General features: G+C 39.4%; 2 protein-coding genes across 9 annotated transcripts in view; both read left to right on the forward strand.

The window, feature by feature from the left end:
• The first annotated feature begins 53 nt into the window (after positions 1-53).
• Positions 54-7,328, forward strand: QNG1 (Q-nucleotide N-glycosylase 1). Its single transcript, XM_059836420.1, has 4 exons — positions 54-507; positions 1,505-1,764; positions 5,160-5,355; positions 6,615-7,328. The coding sequence occupies exons 1-4, from the start codon at positions 171-173 to the stop codon at positions 6,845-6,847; spliced, it is 1,026 nt and encodes a 341-aa protein (XP_059692403.1). The 5' UTR covers positions 54-170; the 3' UTR covers positions 6,848-7,328.
• A 772-nt stretch (positions 7,329-8,100) lies between these two features.
• The window catches only part of KIF27 (kinesin family member 27), a 38,563-nt gene continuing 19,440 nt past the window's right edge, over positions 8,101-27,223 (forward strand). For 3 of the 8 annotated variants that reach the window (XM_059873937.1, XM_059873933.1, XM_059873936.1), the window contains exons 1-7: positions 8,107-10,056; positions 12,033-12,233; positions 13,660-14,588; positions 21,983-22,126; positions 25,100-25,306; positions 25,847-26,022; positions 26,419-26,552. In XM_059873937.1, the coding sequence (XP_059729920.1) occupies positions 9,759-10,056; positions 12,033-12,233; positions 13,660-14,588; positions 21,983-22,126; positions 25,100-25,306; positions 25,847-26,022; positions 26,419-26,552 (2,089 nt within the window). In that variant the 5' untranslated portion in view covers positions 8,107-9,758. Of the gene's footprint in view, positions 10,057-12,032; positions 12,234-13,659; positions 14,589-21,982; positions 22,127-25,099; positions 25,307-25,846; positions 26,023-26,418; positions 26,553-27,223 lie in introns of all 8 variants that reach the window. The other 5 variants (XM_059873935.1, XM_059873934.1, XM_059873938.1 and 2 more) reach the window with 5 other exon arrangements.

Genomic DNA, 27,223 nt, shown 5'->3' on the forward strand with positions numbered 1-27,223 from the left:
GCCCCCGAGCGCCTCCCGGGCCCCGCCTCCGCCCGCGCCTGCGCGCAGCGGCAGCACGGCGGGGCGGGGAGCGGAGTGGGGCCCGGCGGCCGGAGCCGCTCCCTGTGCGCGCCCCGCGGGAAGCGCGGCGGAGAGGCTGGCCTCGGCAGTGTGCGTGTTTCCTGCCAAGCATGGAGGTGTTCCCGTCCCCCCTGGAGTCCGCCAAGTTCATAGCCGAGCACAGCAAAGATGTCTCCGTGGACGAGGAGGGAGCGCGGCGGGTGGCGGAGAGCCTGTTCGACAAAGCCTCGGCGGCGGAGTTCGGGCTAGCGGGGTGGAAAAGCCTACACGAGCTGAACCCCCGGGCCGCCGACAAGGAGGCTGTAGACTGGGTGTTCCTGGTGGACACCCTCAACTTCTCCTTCTGGTCCGAGCAGGAGGAGCGCAAGTGCCTTGTGAAGTACAAGGATAAAACCTACAGCGGCTACTGGTCGCTGTGCGCCGCCGTCAACAGGGCCCTGGACGATGGTCAGTGAGCGCCGGGGAAGCGGGGCCGGGCCGGGGCTGCGGGCGAGGGGCGTCGGATGACGAGCGTCGTGTATTAAATGAAGGCGGCGTCTCGGAACTGGGACACGCTCTTGGGAACTGCTGCTCCTTGTGTCGGTAGCTCTGTATGTGCAGCGTCCCGCTGAGCTTGGGGAAGGGACCTGGAAGCGCTTTCAAAATACCCTTGTACTGAAACTACCTAACTCTTGGCTATTTTCTGGGTTATCTCTTCCATTCCAAAGACTTTAAGGATTGCCAGTAGTCAGCTGTGCGTGACTTGGGTTATTTCACATGTGTTCTTAAGTTGCATATTTCCATAGCAAATAAAGAAATGAGGCATAAAGCGAGAATCCTCTAGACTAATCAAATACCAGTGTCTAAAGTAAATCTGAAAACCCATATGCCCCTCAAACCTGTATTTTAAAACCAGTATTTTAAAGTTTCATATTTTAACCCAGTACTTTAGCACTCCTTTTGCTATTCTCAGAAAAAAACCCCCAACTGTTAGTAGGTATAGATGAAGGTTTTAATTAATTTTCTGCATATTTATTTAGTAAATTAAGGGGTATTAGCATTAAGACACTTTTTGTAAATGCACAACATGATTAGGACCCATGGGAAAACAGGCCTATTCTGACTAAGCTAGTTATGGCCTGACTATATTTGCTAGTGTGCTATGTAAACATCACACTTAAAATACGAAAACTAAGCAGTTGGGGAAAATTACATACCAAAAGTAACAACAGTTCTGTGGTTGTATGTTGGAAGTTTGCTGTAGAGGAAAACATGGTATGCACTCATAAATTTAGTTGTGAGCAGCTCTATGGATGCGGTTCTTGCTGAAAACAAAGGTGGGTTTAAGAGTTGATGGACTTCTTAGATCTTCCTATAGAAGTGCTTTCCTTTAGCAGACCACTGCACTAGGTCTATATGTTATGTTATGTGATAGCCTAAATATCTTATTTTCACTTTTCTGAAGGAATACCTATCACCAGTGCATCCTATTTTGCCACCATGACGCTTGACCAAGTTAGGCACGTATTTCGCTCTGACACAGAAGTGCCTTTGCCCTTGATTGAAGAAAGACACCGGGTGCTGAATGAAAGTGGAATAGTTCTGTTAGAGAAGTTTGGAGGGTCTTTCCTCACCTGTGTTAAAATGAGTGAGAAGAGTGCTCAGAAACTGCTACATCTTGTACTGGAAAATTTTCCTTCTTACAGAGATGAAGCTGTATTTGAGGTAAGCTAATTCTAAAGCTCTGGGAAAAAATCCTACTATTTAGTAACAGTGAAAGACACTTGATAGTCCACAACTAGTCAGGACAAGAGTCACTTTCTTTTTCCCACCAGAGGAGTGCCTTTTTTCTCATATGCTGTCTCTTTATCAATTTACTGTAATTTATTTTGGTATACTCTGAGTTCCCAGTTAGATCACATCTCCTTTGTACTCCTTAAAAATGCATAGTACTTGAGATAATTCCTGCCTGAAAAATGGGAATCCTTTTTCTTTTTTTTTTTTTTTCACTTCTTTTGAATGGCTGACAGCCTTCTTCCCACCATCTTCTTTTTTCTTTTACCTTAAGGCTCTCTGCAGCTAATGAAGGAAGTGAAACTGGTAGAATTAATGCACAGCTACTGGGACTCCACCCTCTAACGGCTGTTGATTCAACAGGCTTTACTCAAATCACTACTGATTAGAAGTAACCCACATTTTTACAAATGTTGACAGTATACTGAAGTGTTTACTGAAAGAATCTGATGGGAATTAAGCAGGGATCATCTGATTTTTTTGTCTCCCAGTTTTCACCTATACAGGCATGGTTTTCATTTAGCACCTGTGACTTAAATAGCAGCCTGTGTGCTCAGTTGTATGTGAAGTAGTACTCAGCTGTTACATCATTAAATCTAGAAGACTTTGTTAATGACAATACAGCCTATACTACTGGTCTGTGCAGTCTTTTCAGCTTCTTGGAATACCAGTCACTGAAGCTTTGAACCTATTGCATTTATTGCCCTTCAGTAGGAGGTGTCATTTTATTTTCCTTTATCTCCTGCTGTGAAGCAAAATATATTTACATATAAAATCAGAGGTTCTTTTGTATTAATCTTTGAAGCTACTGGTTTCATTAATTGGGTTTATTTGGGTTTTTTTAACATAAAAAGTAATTTTTTGACAATTTTTATGATCAAAAAGGAAGTATTTTCTAAGTAAAGTGATATTTTCTTATCTTTATAGTGACTGTATTCATTGATGTTATATCTTTCATGAGATGATGATGAGTGCTTTATAAAGCAAGCCTCCTTAAAAGCAGCAGCAGACTACAGAATGAAAAGCTGTTCCAAAAATGATCCCAGACCGTAAGCACTGACTTAGTAATAAAGCCTGTTGCATGAATATGGAAGCCTTTTTTCTGCTTTCACTAAGTAAAATGTGTATTTTGAAGGTGGTGACATGGATCACATTATTTTTACAGCAGCAGGTTGAGCTCTCACAAGTAAGACTTCTAAAGGGTTAGGTGGGAACTGGAAAGATGATGAAATATCTAACAGCAAACCAGTGCTTTTCAGTAACTCCCCAAAGGAGAAATATATAGAAGTTAAGTCCTACATTAGAATCATACTATCACAGATTGCTACAGTTGACCTTCTAGGGAAGCTTCTAAAATTAGCCCAATTATTTGACTGTATGTTTTTCCAAATACATATACAAAATACTTTTAATAATTACACATGTAATCCCAGAAATTGCCAGTGTTAGTTTTTCTGAAAAAGAAAATGCAAACCAAGACCAAAAACTCCAAAAAAATTTTTTTCTCCTTGATGGATAATTCATATTTAGTTGCTGTGCTGCATTTGATTCCAACAGCAGTTAAAGTTTTAGACTATGTTGTACTCATATATCAGGGATTTTGTATTCTCACAGAGACTTAGTGGAGTCCTTTTTGATCTATATTGCATGTATTCATCTTTTACTTACCATCCATCACCTGGGACTGAGGTTGTAAAATTCTTATGATCCTATTCTTTGCTTTTTTTTTAATGTCTGTGCTGTCCCATTTTGCTCTTTGCCAGCACAATACTCCTCCTTTCTTTTAATGTCAGTAGGTCATAATTAGATATAGTCCTTAATATTAGCACATTGTACTGCAGAGAAGGTGCAAATGTTCCTATATGTGGTACTATTTCCTGGAAAGGCAAAGTGTTGCAGAAAAAAAGATAAAAGAGATATAGTTTTATTGCCATGTTGAAAAAGTTCAGTTTTTGATAATTTGTGCTGTCTTTACTGTCTTTCACAGACAGAATCAGAGACTTAAGGGACCATACCGTAAGTGGGTCCAACCTCCCTGCTCAAGCAGGGTTATCCCAGAGCACATGGCACAGGATTGTGTCCAGACAGTTCTTGTGCATATCCCATGAGAGAGACTCCACAATCTCTGTAAACAATCTGTGCCAGTGCAGTCACTTACACAGTAAAGAAGTTCTTAAGTTCTTCCAATCTGACATGCAGTATCATCCACCTAGTGTTTTTCCTGCTTTCTGATAAATAGTGGGAAAATTTACTCGAAATGCTTCATAGTCTTTTTCATATCGAGATTTTTGTATAAACTTAATGTGTTCTGTACAACAAACAATTTAACAATGAAACAATTAATTTATAAATTTACCTGCTCAGTGATGAGTCCTAGACAATATTTTTTTCCTAATTAAGCTACAGCATGAAATGAAAAGTTCCATTCTAATTCTGCCTTCCTCTACTCTTGTGAAATGGTGTGGTGCTAGAGACAATCAGTACTTTACTACTGGAAAATTCCTAATGCTATTAAAGAATGACACCCTTACTTTGGGACAGTAGGAGCTATGATAAAATTTGATCTATTAATTATTTGCTTCTTGTTACCACTTCTCATTTGATGTCTAAGGTGGTGTTTTGTTATCTAAGGTACAAAATCACATATGTTCTCTAGAAGTGAGTTTGTGCATCTATGTCAAGTATAGAATGAGGCATAGGGAAGGCAGGAGTTTTGAGGATGTTTTGGGAGTTGTTCTTTGAAATGTAGTTGAACTTCCCGGTGTTTTTGGAGAATATCATTCAAGGGCAAAAAATGTGATTTGCTGTCAGGAATAGTTACAGCATCTTGGCAGTAAACAAAGAGGAGCATTCATTAAAGTTTTCACCAGAATTCTATTTCTTTAACAGTACAGATAAATGGATTTACAAAATGTTTTAATTGCCTAGTACCATACATGCCTATTATGCTTCTCTTGTCAAAATAAAAGGTTGGATGTACTGTAGACGTTCTGAAAATTAATGTTGCTGGACATTCAACAGCAGTGTTTACCAAGTGGCAGTAAACAACTGTGAATGTGTTCTGAAATCCAGGCATATTCTAAACAATTTTTATTTGCTGCAGTAACTTTTATTATGTTACTTTTTTATTTCAGTTTATTTTTGAGCATTCCACATAATCCATGTTTGTAGTTTGATATTGTTTAGATTTCAAGATATTTAAGAATGTTGCAGTTTTATTCTGTTTTAGTTAACTGATGTTTGCTTAACAATATGTCATGCTTAATGTGTTATTTGCTATATTTATTGATCAGGCACTTAAACAATCCATAAATTTCTTTCTTTAGAAAAAGAAGGTGTCATTCTACAAACGGGCACAAATACTTGTGGCTGACACGTGGAGTGTTTTAGAAGGCAAAGGAGATGGCTCTTTTGATGATATTTCCAGTCTGACAATATTTGCTGACTACAGAATTCCACAAGTTCTTGTTCACTTAAAAGCAATGAAGTATTCTGAAAAATTAATGAAGAAACTACATGAAGGTTTGTTCTGTCCTTTCTAATATCAATTAATCTTTCTGCCTGATACTGTATACTAAGAACTAAGGCTAGTTCTAAAATCTAATATGTTGTCCATGTAAGGGTTACGTGTCAGTTTTTTTCCTACAGGGATTTCTTAGGCACTGGTGAGGTAACAGGAAGGAACTTTTTCTCTAACCATGATCTTGAGTGAGATCTCAGGGTTACTTTTTTATAAAGACCTAACTGTTTTGCGGATTAAACATTGATAAGGGAAGGATTAAAGACTCAGAGATAATTTTAGTTTCTGAATGAATTTCTGAAAAGCTGCTGTTGGAAAACCACTTTTCAGAATGAGAATAGTTGCAATTTTTGAAGTATACATAAAAGAAGCAATGATTTTTGTCATGAATTCAAATTTGTAAAAGCATGGGAATTCCTCTGAACTGCTAGTTAATAAGCAAAGTAATATAAGCATCCATTAAAAATATTGCTTTAAATGAAGTTAATTGCACATGACTAGGATTTAATTTTTTAAGCATGGTTTCATCTTACCAATATTTACTAACTGTGAATTTCAGTGAATAAAAATAAGCCAATCTCTTTTGCACTGTAAAATGACTGTATTTATATGTAGAACTGCTATTATGGAATTTCAGAAATACTCAGGTAGATAAACAGATTAATGCAGTCTCCCATGATCTTTAAAAGAATGGCTGTACATGTATTTATGTCTTTATCTATACAACTATCTATATCTAAATAACTAAATAGAACTCATAGACATTTTATCCTTCCATGAATCTTAATGAGAACATTCCCATTTAAATAATTCCACTATATCTCTTTACATTCAGTTCTTTTGGAGGGGTTGTTTGTTTTTAATTTTAAAATCTTAGACTTCAGTCACCCTGGTAGAAAATATACTATGAAGTATAATAATTATATACTAAAAAGTATATTATAATTAAAGACTATCTTTTTTGTCTCTGTAAGCAAAGAAATGATTGTATGATTTGCAGTACACCCTGCTCCTAAAACAGTTCCTTAGAATACAGGCTGTTGCTTGAATTGAATGGGAGAGAAGTTTCTAAGTGCAGTATGGTACAATTAAAGTAACGGTTAGAAAATGTATAGCAACCCTGTTACCAGTTGCTGGGTAAGTCATGAGAACTAGAATCCTAGAACAGAATAAATGTGAAGGGGGAAAAATTTCACAGATTTAGTCAGTCCCTGGCCCTCTGTCTGTTCCATGTAAATGGATTGCTCTCTTGTGTCTGCAGGAACGCTTTTCCAGTCTGGAGACAAAGAAGAGGTAGAGATCCGTGGCTGTTCTATTTGGTGTTGTGCATTGATCTGTAAACACCTTCAGGAGCTCTATCAGAAGAAGGGTCAGGACATGCATGAAAAAATCAATGCAGTTTTACTTGATTATTATCTTTGGGATTATGCCAGGGATCACAGGGCAGAGATGAAAGATATCCCGTTCCACCGAGTACGGTGTATATATTACTAAGTCCAGTCTGATAGCTCTTGTATTGCTGCCTTATCTTTTGAACTGCAGTTTTGCTTTTCATGTGGTGATTTGTCATGCACTAATTTGGAACTGTTAAATCGAATGCTTGTTTTCTAGTGATGAAGTAACAATTTGCCTTTTTTCCCCTGATTGTTTTATTACCTTTTTGTTACCTTTCTTTTAATCTTCTGCTTGCCCTACTGGAATTAACAGTGTAAATTTTGCAGGCAGCCCATGTTAAGGTAGGGTTTATTACTCCTGCTTTGACCTTTGTATTGGTCTATGTGGCTACCTGTGAGCACAGCCAGATGTGTGTGTGTGAAGATCCTGTGGTGTACCTTGCTCCTCAGCCCCTCCTGTTCCTGGCTGTTCCCTGTCATACCTGCACAGAGGTGACAGGTGCTTGGCAGATGATTTACTGCTCAGAGATGGAAGTGTAACCCGTCCAATCGTCCAATAAACAGTGCAGTGACAGACGTGCCATGGGGGTGTATCTGTGTTTTTACTGCTAGGGTTGAGATGGGGGGGGGGCTCAGTCCATGCAGTGAGGGAGGTAGGAGGGGAGGGGAGGAATCATAGAATCACTTACGTTGGGAAAAATCTCTGGCATCATCAAGTCCAACCTGTGACCAAACACGACTTTGTCTACTAGACCACGGCACACCATGTCTAGTAGAGTGCCACGTCCAGTCTTTCCTTAAACACCTCCAGGAACTGTGATTCCATCACCTGCCTAGACAGCCTGTTCCAATATTTAATCACCCTTTTTGTGAAGAATTTTTTCCTGATGTCCATGCTGAACTCTCCCTATCACAGCTTGAAGCTATTTCCTTTTGTACTGTTGCCTGTGAGAAGAGGCGGAATGCCATCTTACTATTCCTTCCTTTCAGGCAGTTGTAGAGAGCAGTAAGGTCCCCCTGGACGTCCTCCGGGCTAAACAGACCCAGCTCCCTCAGTGCTCCTAGCAGCACTTTTGCTACAGACCCTTCCCCAGCTCCGTCGCGCTTCTCTGGACACACCCGAGACACAGCTGGCCGTCCTTCCCGGACGGAGGGGCCGACTCCCCACACGCACCTCACCGACGCCCGGGCAGGGCGGCAGGAAGGGCCGGGAGCCGCCGGCCGCGCCCCGCCCGCGCTCGTCCGGCCGCAGGGGGCGCTGTGCGCTCGGCGCGCCGCCGGCATGGCGGCCGTTGCCTAGCGAGGGGCCGCAAACAGCGCGGGCCGCCCGCCGCCCTCGCTGCGGCCCGGGCCCACGGCACGGCACGGCACGGCACGGCACGGCACGGCACGGCACGGCACGGCACGGCGGCCTCCGCGGTTGTAGCGGCTCCCGACACTCACGCGTGATACGATCCCGGCTGCTCCTCAGGTTTGGAGACGTTGCAAACACGGAAAATCCGCTGGGCCGCGCTCAGAGCATCCCTGCAAGCGGAAAGGTTGCCTGTATGTTTGCATCTGCCTTATGGCAGCCGCGGGCGTCGACACCCGAGTATCTCTCTTGCCTTGATGTATTGGGAATGTTTCATATTCCCACGTTCTTTTACAAAGTAGACTGTGAGGAAATACGGTTTCACTGCCACAGCCGGGACATTGTTTGTTAATTTGTTTGTTTATAAATGTAACTTTAAAAAGAGAGTAGGAAATGTTGACACTTAAGAGCAGCACTTGCTAGGGGGCAGAAAAATAATGCACCCAGGTAACTAAACTCAATTATCAATCAAAACGTGTTTTTAATCTGTAGTTAGTATGTTTATATATCTGTTTCTGCTTGGCCGTGTCCCTAATGATACAAGTCATTCTCATTCTTTTCTTATTTGTTCTTGTGCTCCGTCAATGAAATGGGGCTTTGCTTTTTACAAAATTCATCCAAGTCCTCTAAAAGGAGTAAAATTAAATACAAAAACTCTTTTCTTTACTGCTGCGAGATAACAATGTTTTAAGCTATTAGTTTTCAACAGACTTGAATTTTGGGAGCTTAGCTGATTTCTGCCAGTCTAGTAATACAGCTTTCTTGAAGACAGTGTGTGTGAGAGCAGGAAGTTCAGCAGACTTTACCTTGCATGACAGAAATTCTCAGAGTTAGCAACAACAATGGAAAATGTGTGTGTGGGATCCCATGCAGATTTTTGAATTCTAGTGCGAAACAGCTATAAAGAAAGGCAATTCCTTAATATTTACAAGTGTGCTACTGTGCAATGCCTATGCTGTAAGAATGAATATGCACCAGGCAGTATAAGGAACCATGTATGCAAAAATTATATTTACTAAAAAATAATTACATATGTGCCTAAAGTTTCAGATCAAAATCAGAGGAATGTTCTACATGTAGTAAATAGATACATTTAAAACCACACTTCTTTGTGCTTGTTGAGTTAGAAATATTTGGTGCTTGGTAAGTGGAAGAGGGCATTGAAACATGTATGTGTATACAACTTCTGGAGAAGAAGTTTTTGTTTGACTGATTTGTGTTGCCTATGCAATATGAATGCAGGAACAGGAAAATGAGAGGATCCATTGTAAGCCTTCTCTTTATCAACAGTGTTTATTAAAACTTGCAATATTGTTGCTTTGTTTGACTCTGTTTTATTAAAATAGGAAATCAGGCAACTTTCAGACTTAAGTCTACTAACCTGGGAATTAATAGATGCAAAAATAATTTATTATTGATTATATAGTTATTAATAGAGCTTCATTTATATCAGGTACTTTTCAAGAATGTAATGCTACTTACGTGTTCCTTAAGAAATCTCAACTTTTCATTTCAGGAAATACATTCTTTTGTATTATATAACATGGAAAACTATTTTTCTTAGTTGCAGACAATGTGAATGAGCTGAACAGAGCTGTGGTAACAGATTTCTTCTTGGCTGTGTGAATACTGAGTGGGAAGCCCAGTGGTGGAGTCTGGCATGGAGGAGATCCCAGTTAAAGTTGCAGTCCGAGTCAGACCTCTGCTTTCCAAAGAAATACTTCATAACCACCAAGTGTGTGTCAGATTAGTCCCAAATGCTAAACAAGTTATCATCGGAAAGGACCATGTCTTCACTTTTGATTTTGTATTTGGCAAAAACTCAACCCAAGAAGAAGTTTATGCTGTTTGTATTAAGCCCCTTCTAGTGTCTCTGACTGAAGGATACAATGCTACAGTGTTTGCGTATGGACAGACTGGTTCTGGGAAGACTTACACCATCGGTGGTGACCACGTTGGTAGGTTATAGAAAGGTTTTTCGGTTTTGGAGTTTTTTTAATCAGTAGAGGGTGCATTTTTGCAAGTTAAATATTTATTACATAGCAGATAATGCTGCATAATTTTAAGGACGAAGGCAAAAAGCTGTAGTAAAAAATCCCAAAACTTCTGAAAGTTCTAAAAACTTCTCCATAAATTAGACCATACTAAAAATATCTAAGAAAAACCCAATTTGTTAAGTATTCTTTCACATTCCACATTTTAACATGCAACTTATATTAGAACTTTTTTTTCTGAAATATAGTGGTTTTTAAAATTTTTACTACATTTATCTTACCTTGAAAATGCCTTCATTAGGCACTTAATTGTTTACTTGCTCATTCTATGTCGGATTTGTTTGCATTTTTGGGGCTTTTAAGAGAAATTTCTGTGACATCAGAGAAATTTATTATTTAATTATTTCAAATGGATATAAATAGAATATTGTAAATATCTTGGTAGAGTCTTCCTTTTATTTAGAATCATAGGATCACAGAGCCATGTAGGTTGGAAAAGACCCCTAGGATCTTAAAGTTCAACCATTAACCCTGCATTTCCAGCTCTACAGCTAGGCCCATTCCATTGCTTGACCACCAGTGAAGAAATTTTTCCTAAAATCCAATAAACCTCCCCAGGTGCAGGCTGAGGTCATTTCTTCTTGTCCTGTCACTTTTTACCTGGTAGAGGAGACTGACCCCCCTCCTCCCGCTTACAGGAGGGTTCCTGTCAGGTGGTAGCAGAGAGCAATACAGTCTATCCTGAGTCTGCTTTTCTCCAGTTTAAACAACCCCAGCTCCCTCAGCTGCTCCTCCAGAGCCTGCCTCAGCTCTGTTGCCCTTCTGTGGACACACTCCAGCCCCTCAATGTCCTTCTTACAGTGGTGGGCCCAGAACTGAAGACAGCACTGGAGGTGTGACCTCACCAGTGCCCAGCACAGGGGGACAATCGCTGCCCTGGTCCTGCTGGCCACACAACTGCTGGTACTGGTCAGGGTGCCATTGACCTTCTTGGCCACCTGGGCACACTGCTGGCCCGTGATCAGCTGCTGCCAACCAGCACCCACAGGTCCCTTCTGGCTGAGCATCTTTCCAGGCACTCAGCCCCCACCCAGCCTGTAGTGCTTAAGGAATTGTTGTGACTCAAGGGCAGGACTCCACACTTAGCTTTGTTGAACCACTGGCCTCTTCTGCTTATTGTAACTTCACTTCTATTCCCTTCACTTGTAGTTATTTAATGTTCCTATAAGTACCATTGCTAGCTAAATTGTTTTGGTAGTGGATGCCACAGTCCAAGGCTGATCATAGCTCTGCAAATACACCCTTTTAGTTTAATGAATATATTTACTAAATTAATAATTAGATGTGACCTGTTAGTTTGTTGATAAAAGAGATTCTTGGTATTGTCTCATAGGCAAACTGCTTCCATAGTCTTAGATAAAGAATACAGATTATTAATGGAAACATTGTCCTATGCTGAATATTTAAAAAAAAAGTAGAGTTTGGCACCAGTGTTCCACGTCTATGAAAAAATAGGAAATTACTATTAATGTTGGTCATAAATCTTGTCTCACTATGTTACTAATGATTTTGCTTTATATAAGTAGAATTTATAGTTTCTCAAACCCTTGAGATATCATTGCTAACCATATTAAGTAGGGATAAAGAAGAAATCTGTACTCTGAGAAGTATACTTTTAAAGCAGAATCCATATTTTTTGTAACTTCCATAACTATAGAATTATGTCATTTAGAACTTAAATTTGAATCCTAGTACTGGATGCAAACAAAACATCTGACGCACACACAAAAAAAATTACAAAAATCCTTGTAAACAATGAGCTATTCAGATTCCTAATGTGTTGTATACTGAATATTGCAGGATTCTCTCAAATTTCAGTCTTTGTAATTTATGTGACAGAATGACTGCACTTCACTGTGACATTTGTGCTTATATTTTAGCATCAGTTGCAGTGGATGAAAGGGGCATAATCCCACGGGCTATTCAGGAATTATTTAATCATATTTCTGAACATCGTAATATTAACTTCCGTGTGAAGGTATCCTATATAGAGGTTTACAAGGAAGAACTTCGAGATTTGTTGGATTTGGAGACCTCTGTGAAAGATCTACATATTCGAGAAGATGAGAAGGGAAATACAGGTAGGATTCCAGCTCTCAAATTTGCACTTCAGTTTGTATCCAAATTACTCTTGCTTTCTCTTGAAAGTGCTTATTCACTACTTATAAATAAAATTAAAAAAAAAATTAAAGTTTAAGAATATAAGCTCAGTTTAGCTGTTTAGGGTTTAGATGCCTGTCAGCAATATAGATGTTCTGTTGTTTGGGTGGAAGTGGCAACAAATAGTAAAGTAAATAGCACAATTATTGTTTCTGCAAGTTCTGTCTAGAAACAAAATAGTGTGTGATTATTCACTTGAATAAATATTTTAAGATTAAACCATTGCGTCTTCCTTCAAAATTACAATTGTTAAGTCATTTACACAGTAAATATCTGCTCCCCTTTTACAATGAAATGAGTGGAAGAGACCACTTCATTAAGAGGAGAGGAAGTAGATATTTTTAGAGGCTTTGAGATTAATACTTGCAGTGTAGGTATCCTGTTCACCCCATGAAAATGCTAGAAGAATCCACATCAGAGGTATTTTATTCTGAAAGTACCTAATCTGTTTTAGCTTTGGATTTTTTTTTAAATTTATATTCTAATTGTTGTGTTTACTCTAGTATTATTAAACTGTTATATTAAGCTGTCATGGGTTTTCTATCTGTAGCTGGGAGAAAGCACTAGTTCAGCACAAATCTTGCAGACAATATCTTTGCTTCAAAAGGAGCCCACAACATATTTTAAATTATTTATTTTCTTCAGTACAGTTAGAGTCAGCTTTTTGTGCTAGGACATTTTCCATTTCTCATTAAAAGAAAAATATGATAAAAAAGATGATTAGTAGGAGTACTTGGTAGAAGTACACTTACACTTTATTACATTACTAACTGATACCTGTCCAAAAGGCCCAACAGTCTGCACTATTCAGAATAGAAATTCTTTCCTTAGTACAGGCTTGGAATAATTTTTACTAATAGTTCTTTTTACTATTAGTAAAATTAATAGTAAAATTACTATTAATAAATACTTTTTTACTAATACTAATTTTTACTTTATAGTTCTTTGTCTTTTTTTTTAACTGACAGAACATCCTTTGAGCTGATTTTGCTCATATTTTTTCTAGGTACCACCACACTGTAAATTGTAAAGGTAATGTGCATTGTGCAATGTGTAAATGAGTAGTGTCTTTTGTCTAAGATACTGTTTCAAATGTTATGGCACAATAGACCCCTACATTAAATATCTGCAGGTTTCAGATGTGTTGTACCTCATACTTTTCACATATTATCTTCTATTTCTATAGCTCTACACTATGATCTTATAGGTAAGTCATAGACATAGCAGTCCTGTATGTTTCTCTAATACAGTATTATAGTCATTGCTGTAAACTATTGCTGAAGAATTATCATTGCAAACTATTACTATTTAGAATTTATTAAATTATTCTTACTTTGATGTTTGAAGTGATTGTCGGTGCTAAGGAATTCCAAGTAGAATGTGCAGATGAAGTGATAAGCCTGCTGGAAAGTGGCAATGCAGCTCGTCACACAGGCACAACACAGATGAATGAGCACTCTAGTCGATCTCATGCCATTTTTACCATCAGTATTCATCAGAAGCAGTCTGCAGAGTATCAGAATGCTGCACAGGATTCGATCGCTTCAAAGTTTCATTTTGTGGATTTGGCAGGATCAGAGAGGGTGGCAAAGACTGGAAATACTGGTGAACGCTTCAAAGAATCAGTTCAGATCAACAGCGGTCTCTTGGCCTTGGGAAATGTCATCAGTGCCCTTGGAGACCCAAAAAGGAAAAGTGTACATATTCCATACAGGGATGCTAAAATCACTCGTATTCTGAAAGACTCCCTTGGAGGAAATGCCAAGACTGTTATGATAACATGTATAAGTCCATCCTCACTGGACTTTGATGAATCTTTAAATTCCCTCAAATATGCCAACAGAGCAAAAAACATTAGAAATAAGCCAGTAGTAAATTACAACCCAGAAAAAGACCGAATTGATGAAATGGAACTTGAAATCAGATTGCTTCGGGAAGCTTTGCAGAGCCAGCAGGCCAGTAATCAGCATTTACATGATATAAATGAAGAAAAAGCCCGTATCAGTTCACTTGAGGAGCAGCTCACTCGCCTTCAGGTTCAATATTTCAGTTACAGAAATTGTGTAGATGAAGCCTTACCTTTTCTGATTGATTTGAATGATGATGTTAGCTTAAGAAGAAGTCAGCGGGAGAGGTTGCAGAGCTGGATCACTATGGTACAGAAAGTAAGGAAGGAGGCTCTCACCATCCAGGAGACTGACACAGGGACTGAGACCAGCCCAGTACCACATCACATTACAATTCTTCAGCTGAAGAGGGAACTGAAGAAATGCCAGGTATTTAATTATAAGCTGTGTATTTAAATGACTAAGTAAAAACGCAATCTGCCAAAATTTGAACTGTGTTTTGAAAGATGGATAAAATTGTCACCTGTACTTAATTTGACAATTAAATTTAATTTACAGCTTTGTAGAATTTCATTTGGCTATTCTCTAGGACATAGGTGTTTCGTAAGGGATATTTGAATACACAATCAGTGAGAACAGAGATAAGTGAAGTGATGTTATATTTTCTCTAGTCAGTTTCAAGATGATTCTTGAGGCTAAGCTGTTTTATCTGTTAGATATTTGGTTTTAGCTATGCTAGTATGCTAGGTCTGGCTGAGATGAAGTTAGTTTTCTGTATAGCATCCCTGAGAGTGCTGTGTTTTAAATTTGTGACCAATACAACGGTAATAAGGCACTAATATTTTTGGTCTTGCTGAACAGTGTTTTGTACTGTGACAGGCCTTCTGTTTTTCTGCCTGCACCCCCCAGTAAATAGATTGGAGGATGCATGAATAGTTGGAGACATAAACATGAAGCAAAGCAGATGACCTGAACTAATCAGAGAGATTTTATACCATATAACATGATGCTCAGCAATAAAAAGGGAGAGGAGGAGGTTTAGGGAGACTTGGCTGTATTTTGCCCAGAACTGGCTGAGCATTAGTCAGCCTTGGGAGGTGGTGGGCAATAGCTTTTGCATCATCTCTTTTGTTTTATTTTCTTTCTCTCTTGCACTTCGTCATCACTTACGGATCAGTTTCCATCTTGACTCACAAATTTTCTTGCTTTCACTTTCCCTTTGCTCTTCCTCTGTCCTCCTAGGAGATGGGGATAGGGGCAAGTGAAGAGATAGCTCTGTGTGCTTAGCTACCTCCTGGGGTAACCCACAACAGTCTATTTTGGAACCCAACCTGTGGCTCAAGGCTTTCAAGATAATAACAGATTCAATTATAGTGTGCTAGAGTAAACTTGTTAATACCTGTTTATGACTGTTGCAGGTCATGAAGCAACATATTTCCTTTAGGTGCTGATTTGTATGTGTCCTTGAATATTTAGATGCTTGATTCCTTTCTAGCTGCACAACAGCCTCCAAGAATCATTAATGACTATTTTCAGATTTTGCTGTTTTGTTTGCTCTTTATCACTTTGTTTTCCTTTGCTTGGGAGAGCTATGACAAGCCACTGGCCATCAGTCTAATCTGGTACTTGGGTCTTACATTGTGGATGTACAGTACTCCAAGAACCACCTCATGGATTTTATCCATGAGGTGGTTTTGGAGTACTGTACATCCACAATGTACAGTACTCCAAGAGGGTTTTAATCCTCATGGATAAAATCACAGAGTATTTTAATCCTCATGGATAAAATCACTTTTTCCCTCTTCTTCTCTGAGAGACATTTGTGGAGAGAGGGGAAAAAGTGGTTCCTATCCCTTCCTCTCCTCCAGGACAGTTTTTTATAGCCTTGATGTAGTGGCTTCTGAGTTCCTTCAGTAACCTTATGTAATCAGACTGTTCATACTGATGTGTCGTGATCCCAACTTTCATTATTGTTCATAAGGTTAAACAGCTGTTCGGGGTTGCCACATGGTTTGAGCATGCCAGGAACATGCTCTAAGGTAATTGGTCCCTGGAGTGTCGATAGGTGTGGGTGGAGTTGGGGAGGAGCACAGGGCCATTGCTGCCTCTGACAGCTTGTGATTTCATATCTGAACAGCTCATTAACCCATCTAACTAATACATTATTTGAAGGAGCGAAGGTAAACACAGTGAGTTCTATAGCTGTGTTGGATGTGCCCCATGCCTATAAAGTCAGTGTCCAGTGCCCTTTGAAATGCAAGAGGATCTGGTCTAAAAGCCCACTAATAGGCTTGTGGTGGTCTGAGACTGAGAAGGTGTCTTGGTCTGAGGCCACAGAGACACTAAACCAGAGACTGAACCCTCAACTGTAATAGCTGATCTTGTAGTAAAGAAACAGTGGAAGCAGAGATCAAGGTAATAAGAGAAGAGGCAGGTCATGCTCAGAGGAGGAGAGAGGAAGAATCAGAACAGGCAGCCTGTTCCACGGCAGGATAGGAAAGGACAGAGACAGAAATCATGAGAGGCGTAAGCTATCCATGGCCTAGCTTCAAGATAATGTGTAAAGATTTTGCTTGACAAGATGAGCTAATTGCTATCTGGTTGCTCCAGAGCTGGAATAGTAGGGCTAACAGTCTGGAACTAAAAGGTAGGAGAACACAGTTGCTGGGATTCCTTGCTAGGGATTGTGGGACTGACAGAGGGATTGGAAGAGGGTCAGCCACCTCCAGGTTCCAGAGGTAACTTCTATTGAGCATGAAGACAAAGTGCTCTCTTAAGGAAGATACTGTCATCCAGTGAGGCATGTGGACTACCACAGAGGAATCTATTTAATGTTTGAGGGACTTAGAGGCGGTGGAGATGATCTTCAGTGACATGGACAATAATCGGGCCTTGAAAGATCCAAACAATGTACAGTACACACCATCTGAGTGGCTGAAGTCTATACAGAACACACAGACATCATATGACAGCAGCCTAGTAAGGCTGAATTAAGCTGACTCTGTGGCACCAACTTGGATAGAACAGTTTGCCAGCCCTAGAGATTTACTGAATATCTCTATTCTCTCTCCTTGATATGGGCCTGCATCTTAGCTGTGGAAAGATTGTTACACAAAGTCTACAGCTGAAAAGATAATGTGCATTATCTCTTTACCTTGCTTGTGTGGGCCAGCATATTGGCTACCATGACCAGGAATTCTGCTTAAGGGAAGGGGAACCATGGGCCCATGATAAATCCCACCCTACTGTTCTATCTCCATGACTGAAAAGGATATGAGAAGTGGGGCAGTGCACCTATTTTGGTCCTGGAACTTTGCACATAAAACAATCCATACATAAAGGGGGAAGAGGCAGTGGTTTAAAAGGGTCTTCCAGGAAGATTACTGTTTTGGTTGCTGTCAGATAATTCCTGAGATGCAGGAGACCCTTTCCTCTTTCTGATACTGATTCAGTGGACTTACAGCTCTGTGGGTTTGAACCCCATGCTCCTACCATGTGTTACAATCTGCTCTGATCACAAAGGAGCAAATGGAACTCTCTGTGAATAAAACAGAAAGAACTCTTTAACCAAACAGAGGTTTGATTAGTCCCTGAAATGAGATTAAAACCAAACGAGGTTTTATGTTGATACAAAAAAATTGATATATTTTATTTAACGATCAAAGAGGCAAAGAGAGAGAAAGAGAGAGAGAGAGAGAGAGAAAGGAAGGAAGGAAGGAAGGAAGGAAGGAAGGAAGGAAGGAAGGAAGGAAGGAAGGAAGGAAGGAAGGAAGGAAGACAGAAAGAAAGAAAGACAGAAAGAAAGAAAGAAAGAAAGAAAGAAAGAAAGAAAGAAAGAAAGAAAGAAAGAAAGAAGGGAGGAAGGAAGGAAGGAAGGAAGGAAGGAAGGAAGGAAGGAAGGAAGAAAGAAAGAAAGAAAGAAAGAAAGAAAGAAAGGGAGGAAGGAAGGAAGGAAGGAAGGAAGGAAGGAAGGAAGGAAGGAAGGAAGGAAGGAAGGAAGGAAGGAAGGAAGGAAGGAAGGAAGGAAGGAAGGAAGGAAGGAAGGAAGGAAGGAAGGAAAGGAAAGGAAAGGAAAGGAAAGGAAAGGAGGGACAGGAAGAATGATAGACAGATTAAGTAGAAACATACCACCTCTCCATGGGTCTTAATGATGTCTCATAGATCCTCTCCATCTGGTCTTTTTGGTGGTGAGGGTCCCCTGCCAAAAGCATAGTATCCAATGGATTAGTATACATTTGGGCCAGGTGGGAATGCCCAGGTGCCTCCCTGGGGGGGGGGGGGGGGGGGGGGGGGGCATGTTTGACACTGTCCCTTGAAAGACTTTGGGTCAGTTGCATCATTTTGTATCATGAGCAGTCCTCTGGGACAGGGTCTTGGGAACCCTTCAGGAGGCCTTTGATGCCCCCTTAGCTCCCACTCATGTGAATGTCCCATAGATTTGACTTTCCTGGGCTGGGAGGCCCCACAGCTGAGCTAGTTTGCACAGTGGAGGATGGGTGTTCACTGCCTCTGACCAGAGGTTTTCATATGCACCCGAAACCCTCCTCCCCCACCCTTTGGTGGTGGGGGGGGATTTTCTGCAAACCTGGCAACAGATAAGCCTGGGGCCATGGCCTCCACCCTGAGCCCGCTGGGCTTGGCTCTTCTGTGAATGCTCTCCCAGCTTTATCCATTACTTCCCCGGCCTGAGGTGCTTTAACCAATTTCTTTTCTTTTTTCACTTTTCTACTCTCTATAGCCTTAGTCAGTTTAACTCACAGAGTTTCAGTCAGGAAGCACATTCACTCTGGGTTTTGGTGGTGCTGCTTCATTGTACAGTTTTCCCATAACAGGCAAAAAATTGTTATGACAATGTTTAAGCCATGAGTGATAACATTTCAGTCTCTGACACAATGGAAGGACTGTGCTGGTCTGTTGTAGGGTCATACAACCATTCTTGTAGCATAGCCTGGGCCCCTGTCCTCAGTGATCACTGTAAACAGACAGAACCCACATCATGGGTTCTAAATAAACTTGGTGGATATTTTATGGGTATTTTATGGGAGTGGTCTGTAGACTAGAGGAATGATATCTGTGCATAAGTCAAAGGACGAGAAGAGAAGAAAGGATGGTTAAAAAGATGGCATTGGATAGTGTGGGGCTTGAGTATGACATAAATGGTGTGGAATATGATGTGGGGGTTGTACTAAGTCTGACCAGGATGGAATTAATTTTCTTCATAAATGCTTGCAGGGTGCCATATTTTACATTTCTGACTAGTGCAATTCTGATAAAACACCAGTGTTTTAGGTCTTGCTGCAGAGTGTTTGCATAGCATCAAAGGAGTGACTCCCTCTGTCTGTGACCAGTGGATAGGCCAGTGTGCCCAGGGACAGGAGGAGCACAACCAGGCAGAAGACCAAGTCAGCCAAAGAGATATTTCACATCAAATGACGTGCTCAGAAACTGAAATGGGGAGGAGGGGGATTTAGCTATGTTAGCTGTCTTTTTGAGCAGGAGCTAGTAGGCATCAGTCTACCCTCTGGGGGAGGCAGAGTGTGATTGGTTTTGCATTAATTTACTACCTTTGCATTACTTGTGTTATTTTCTCTGTTCTTTCACTTCACCTTCACTTACTGTACAATTTCTGTCTTGACCCACAAGTTTCCTTTTTTTTACTCTGCCTTGGGACTGGGGGCTTGGAAGTGAGCTAGGAAAGTTAGTTTTCTTCTTAGTTAGGGGGAAAAAGAAGAGAAAGAGAGAAAGAGAAAGAGAAAGAGAAAGAGAAAGAGAAAGAGAAAGAGAAAGAGAAAGAGAAAGAGAAAGAGAAAGAGAAAGAAAGAGAACTTTCCTTTCTCTTGGAAGTGTGTATGTACTTAGTTGCATTCCCTCAGCAGTTGTCTTGTGAACCCAGAAATTTTGTTGAATCCTGGGAAGATATTACTCTGTCAGAAGCATTACAGATATAATTACCACACAGATATTTTCAAAGATATCAGTGAATTTACAGATAACCCAGGGACTAAGTTTTGCAACTTTTGTCTAATATTATCTAATACTATGTATGTAATATTCTAGTCTGTGTAATATTACAAAGTTACAGTCTCATCTCTTATCTCTTAGCAATTTCCTAAACTGTATTTCTTCAGCTATGGTCTCCCAAAACCTCCTGTATTTCCTTTTCCATTACCATGCCTTTAGCTAACAGAGTTTCTAAGCTATTTGTAGATTTCTTTGTCTAATCACTTTCTAACATTTGCTTTTGTGTTAAACATCAACTTTTGCTTTTTGATGACATCATACTTCTTTATGGTTTTCCAAGTAAGGTGAAAATTTCAAAACATCTGGGCGTCTTAGCTTGTAGATATCCCATGAGGATCCTGTCATATCGCTAGTGCTGATTAGCTGTTTCTCTCACAACAGATCATAGTCCCAGAGATGACCTGTGGGGAGAAGAGCTCTCAGCCTTCTGAGAGCATGTCTCCTAATAGAAATGACACATGATCAAATAAATAATTCTTTTTAGAAACATCCCCATTGACATTTAGGAAGTACTTCTATTGGATGTGCTGAGTTAAAATGTTGTGAACATCAAAAGAAAAGAAATGCAGGTTATTGTACAGTGAAAATAATCTCAAATCAAAATTATTTTATTACTTAAAACAGCTGTACACCAGTTGGATTCTGAGTGAAGTTCTAATGCCAGATGAACACCTCAGAGAAACTAATTTGAGTTTTGTCATGTGTGGAAGGAGGCAGTGCTCCAATAAGTTAGAATTTTGTAGCATCAACCCATTTTTAGGTTTGCAACCAAACTGATAAAGCTATAGATTGTTATCAGGCAATTGCATAAACAAATTTTGTCTTTTCTTTGTTCTCAAGCAACCTTAATCACAGCTTTTTTTCTTCCTTCTTGATTTTCTTCTGTGGCTTGTTTTAAACCTCTGTTTCCCTGGTTCAAAACAGTGTAAAAGCTGAGCTTAAACTTAGCTTAAACTCCCTTCCCCAGGGAGTATGCCATCTACAGCCAGGAAGAGATGGTTAGAGAAAGGCTAAAATAAATGAGACACTATGGACTCCAGAGCATAGGACAGGTTTAATAACTACTAGAGGACCTCTTCTTGTCTGCACATACAGATTTCTTTGCTAGCAGCTATTGTTGCTTGAATAATGCTGTCTTACATGATATTAAAATACCGGACTGACTGTAGCTAACACCCAAACTCATTCATATGTCTACCACCAGGACTCTTGGAGAAAAAAATAGGAAGAGCAGGAATACGAAGGTTTGTGGGTTGATGTAATGTTTCAATACTTTATCTTTGGCTTCTGCAGGCTTTCTAGAAGACTAACAATATTTGACAACATTTGGAAGTTTCCATCAATCGGTATAATTTCATTTACAAGAACATATGAACAAGCATTCTTGTGTTTTCTTTAATCTTTAAACTGTTACCCAAGTTGCAGATTGAGGACAGCTGTTCTTATTGTTTTCATTAGAGAACAATTATTAGCATTATCAATCAAAAGATGCTGTGATCTTATAGCTATATGTAACAGCATGCTAAAGAGAATAATTGAATTTCATATATACTTCAATAAATTAGGTTTGGTAGTGAGTACATTATCTCCTTGGGAAGAATGAAACTTGACAGAATCAATAGATGGAACAGAAGTGAAGAAATATCTGCTAGAAACTGCAGATAACCACTTAGACAATTTGCTATACATACTTCAAGACTTTGCAGTTCTGGTCATATCTTTTAACAACAGAGGAGGTTTTATTTTGTTGTAGGAATAATAATGTCCCTCTTGCCCAGCTGAACTTTTCTTTTATTATCTAGCAGGTACTAGTTATGGATGAAGAACTATTTAGCCAGAAGAATCATGAAATACAGGTACTGCAGAATCAGATAAAGACATTACTACAAGAAAAGAGAGAACAACAGGAATTTTTAAAGGAGGCTCAAGAAACACAAAGATTACAGGTATTTTTCCACTGTTACACATTTATCTGCATTGAACCATCCTTCTACCATGTGAATACATTCAACAGGTCCTTCAAAATTTTTTTTACTTATTACCAGTCAATGCTGGGGACATTTTGTTTGAATTAGAACAGTTTCACAGAATGAGTTGGGTTCTTCTAGTGGGTGTATCACTGTAATATGATTCCTGGAGACTATATGTGAGCCTAGCCGTGCCAAAGGCTCCTGCATAACTAGAAGTGAGCCATTCATGCTCTCTGTGCTTCCTGAAGCATAACACACAACCCTCTCCCCAGATTTGTATCATTGTTAAGGAGTTTCAGGACAATTAATAGATTAGGATTTGAAAGACTTGGAAAGATGCTTTAGAATTGAAAAAAGACTGTATGGATCCTATAGAATAATTTAATTGAAAAGTTGTATAGAAACTTAATTTGTTATACCTTTTGACTTTATAAGACAGAATTCCATCCTGACTTTCTGATAATTTATCATTAAAGAAAACTGAGTGACACAGTGGAAAGTGAGGTAGTGACAAAGAGTCTCTTTCCTTCTGTAGATCTTGAATTTGCTAATGAAATTACAGTGGCTAATATGTGCATAACATTTCAAGGTTGAGAAGACTGCACCTAGAATAGTTAATAATCTGCTGGTGTTGCCAGACGTGTGGATTACAGATAATTTATTATGTCAATTTTTGAAAGAGAAAAGCATAAATGTGGATAGCTAGTGCTCTTCTCCTTATTATACTTTTTCTTCTTTTTCCTTTTCCTTTCTGGTGTCTTGGGGAGAGTCAGTGCATTAAAGGTAAGTAAACTAGTTATGATCTTTTTCTTCCTTCTGTCACTTTCTTTCTTTTCTGTCACTTCTGGATGGATGTTTTTCAGCCTGAACACCACAGTGTCAATTTGTACTGTGATAACGCTTAAATGAATTTTGGAGGATACAAGGTAGCTGCCACAGTGTAGATAGAAGGTTCTTTCAGTATCAGGGACAGGAGGGAAGCTTGAGAGCTTTCAGGCACCACTTTGGCATTTAGTTGACTAAACTGCCACTTTTATTTAAAAACATACAATGTAAAGCAAGTGCTTCTGTCAAATATTTTACATTGTATTCACAGGCATATGTAATTTAATGGTACATGATAGAATAAGGACTTCTAGAGTAGCAGGTATGAGGTAGGAGGTAATAAATGTTTATACACATATGTATTTATGCAATGGGTATTACACTGTGGAGTTGTATGTGCAATTGTATCAGGGACAAATACCTTCAAGGTGGATCAGTTGGCTGTTACTTCTTTCAAAACTATAACAAAAATAATATTCATACATATATTCTATTTTCTGTAACATAGGAATAATATGTATTGTATTCCAAAAGAATGACAACTTGTAAAGCATTGTTTGTATTAGGAAGGAACTTTCAATCTAAGACAACAACATAAAGAATGAATAAAAATGTGTTACTCGAAGTAGAAGAATGTAGAATGTATCATGCGCTATATTTCTTCTCTGTTGTTGCTAGGCCAGATTTTAACCATATTCAAAAAGAATCAAAAATGATAGAGCGAGTTGAATAATGGATATAATCTTGGCCTTATGGATGAATCAGTTTAGATAAGTACTTTTGAACAATGTATGGAGAGTGCTCTAAGAGAAGCGGATAAGGTCTCCAATTTAGCATTATCAACAAACCTGAGGCTGGGTGGAAGAAAAAGCAACAAGTGAACCTGGGATCATGTACATGTTTTGTTTATTAATACAAGTAATCTTTAAAGTGTAATTGTACCAAGTGGAAGAGGAAGCCCATATACATGTTTAATTAATAAGACCCAGACTGTAAGTTTAATTTGAAAATATTTGTTTAATTAAATATTTGTTAAAATATTTAATTCTCATTTTATTTCTCTGTAAACACACATATAAAGCAAGCATGAGCTCGTAATTATGTCATCCACTTCTCACTAGATGCCTGGATAGGCTAACATAACTAAACCGGGTGTGCTGAGAAAGACTTTTCTGGTCAGAGTCACAATTTAATAGAAAGGTTAAAATAAATGTAATGATACGCATTAAAACTGGCTTAGACCCACAAAGTCAGATTACAACCTGCCATCCTGTTGGTTGAGGTGGTGGTTGCAGTCCTATCAAGTGGTGATTGCAGTCCTGTTGAAGTGATGGTTGCAGTCAAAAGTGGTGGTCCTGTGGAAGTTCTGGGCCTCGTCTGCATCTGTCCAGGCATGATGGGGGTTCCAAGTCTCCAGTTATGTATGGTCAGGTTCAAGGGAGAGTATTCAGCACCTCTCCCAGGGTGGACAGTTGCACAATGGGAATGATGTAGTCATGAAAGTCATAGGATATTTTTGGGAATCCTTGGTGGTCTAAGTTGTTATAGCTGTCCATTATGGTGGTGCTGTTGAGCCACTATGGGCCATTGGCAGAGATGACCCCTTCAGGATCAGTGGGACAGTGCTGGTATTTCCCCAGAAGGAGTTAGCACTGCAGAGTCATATGTGAAGAAAAAGAAACACTCCCCTTCTCACAGAGTTTAGCTCTTCCCCCTTACCTCATTTAATACCCATCTTGTAACCTGAGGTGTCAGCTGGGCATCTACTGGACATCTACTGCAAATGACCCATCACTAACAGTTTGTCAGAAATGGTATAGAATACTCAGTTTGGTTACACCCCACATTGGCACTCTCTCTGTAACCCAGGACACCCAGGTAGGTCTTTCTGAACAAAAATGTGTCTATACTTTATTGGACTGGGGAGTGGGATGCGGGGAGGGGATTCTGAGACTGATGATATGTCATAGAATTCTCAGTTTGTTGCAGAATTTGCCTGTTCCCTGCACAATAATTTAGGGTTATTGAGCGATTTACAAGATTCATGACCTTTTTGAGGAGCTAGAAGTTGAGAATATGATACAGAGCTCAGTTTTGCTTTTGCTTTATTTTTTTTCCCATGAGATTGAGAAAATGGTGGAACAGCATATAGTCATTGATCAGCTAAAATTGAAATTAGAGAAGTTTACAGATGTGAAAGCTTTAGATTTCCCAAGTGCTTATGAAGATGGGCCAGCTGTCATGGCATTTGCTAGGAGGCGCTATGGTGTCCCAGTCACAAAAAACCTGCTGCACCCTGTTCACCTGCCTTCAGAGACAGAGATCCAAAAGGTAAGGTCTACCCAGATTTTCGCCCTTCTACTTTGTAATTCTTATAGGCCAGTCATTAGACATGACATGATAACATATGATGTCTTTCTCAGATACTGCTGCTTTCTCAAATACTACTGTTTTTCCCACTGAAAAACTAGTTTTGTAACCTTTGTTTATGCCACAATTATCCAAAATATTTAGGCCTAAAGTTCCCACCTACAAGTGCTATGGCTGTCATGTTTTCACCCCCCAGCTGGTTTTCTAGAGGTTTTGAGGGCTTGAGTATGAAGCATTATAAAAAATGAATTATTATTCTTACCAATATGTTGAGTACATGGGATAATGAATTGCTACCAGTGCCCTCTTTCACGTTTAGAACAACTCCTCTAGGCTCTTGCAAAACATTTTTTTACAAAGGTATTCAGAGTTATTATAGAAAACCTGTGTAATTTTGCTTACCAGCTCAAGTGGTGAAATATTTTTTAAAATATGAGTAATGAATTGCTAAATTATTGCAAGTATTTTTACCCATCACTATTTTTGTGTGCTTTTTGACAGGGGTATACCAGCCCCCCCATCTTGTCTCTGGCCCAGATAATGGCAGAATTCCACATTCGCAGGCAGATTATACTGAGCAAGTTAGAAGATCAAGATAAAGTCCTTCACTGCCACCTCTCTGATCAGAGTGATGAAGAGGAAGACAATACAGGCAGAGAAGAGGAAACCTCATATAAGTAATTTTTTGTTGTTCATTAACTTTTGTTACATTAAAATGTATAGGAAAGGTAGTATTAGTGCCTAATCCTTCCATGATATGAGACCATCTATAATAATACTTACAGTAAACCTGTGGGACCAACTGGGCATTCTGCAAAATAAATTTAATATATGTAGGTTTAGCAAAGATTGCATAATCCTTGCTTGTGGGTCAGAGTCTACCTTGAAGACTGGAAGATTGGGTGATGGTGAGTGTGGGAGTGGTGTGGATGAAGAAGAAGGCAAAATGCCTTTTTAACAGAGAAGAATTTTGAGCTTCTTCTCTGTTAAGATCATCTACTTTGCATGATGCTTAAAGAAAATAAAAAATTCCTGTGTATTTGCAGAGTAGCATGTTTATTGTTCTTTCACAGATGTTCCATAAAGCGAACATGGACAAAAAATCATACTTCTCTGTGCTTACTTCCTGATGTAAGCGACATGAAATGTCGAGTAGACAAGTCTGGATTGTCCAATAAATCTGCGCTACAAACTGACGCAACTACAGGTATAATGGGAGTCATCAGAGCAAATCTTACTACAGTATCAGAATATGCTGATTTATTAAAATTATGGATATTGATCTAGTACCAATATCCAAATGTGACGGACAAAGACTCTCTAACAGTTTAGAGTTAGAAAGTGTATGTTTACTGTGATGCTGGGCAGCGTGTGGGATAGCTCTCAAATACACACTGCAATTTACAGGTGATTACAGAGTCCTTTTATCTATACAAGTATTGAATACCCAAAATACAAATGCATATTCATAACTTTGGTACATCCCATTCCCCGCTTCGTATGGTAATGAGGCCAAAAGCTATTAAGCATGTGCAGTTTGTTCCTCGAAATGGGTCAGTGGTCCTTTTCATGGGGAGGGGTCCCAAAATGAGGAAGTAAATGGAGTCTTCCTCGTTCTGACCCTTCTACCTTTTCAATGCAAATATGACAAATGAACCCTTGGGAGAACTCCCATTCCCTGTCTTCAATTGGTCTCAGAACAGAGGAGGCCTACAATTGTCGTATGTTCCTAAGAGCTATTTATCAGTTTCTGTATTCTTCATTAGAAACCCAGCTAACCAAACATTATGTTGATAAGCAATCAGTTATTAGTTAACTACTAACTCTTAACCTCATCAAGGCCTACCCATTTATTTTAATTAACTCTAATAAAGCTTA

Source organism: Haemorhous mexicanus, chromosome Z (assembly GCF_027477595.1).
Source record: "Haemorhous mexicanus isolate bHaeMex1 chromosome Z, bHaeMex1.pri, whole genome shotgun sequence".
Classification (NCBI taxonomy): domain Eukaryota; kingdom Metazoa; phylum Chordata; class Aves; order Passeriformes; family Fringillidae; genus Haemorhous; species Haemorhous mexicanus.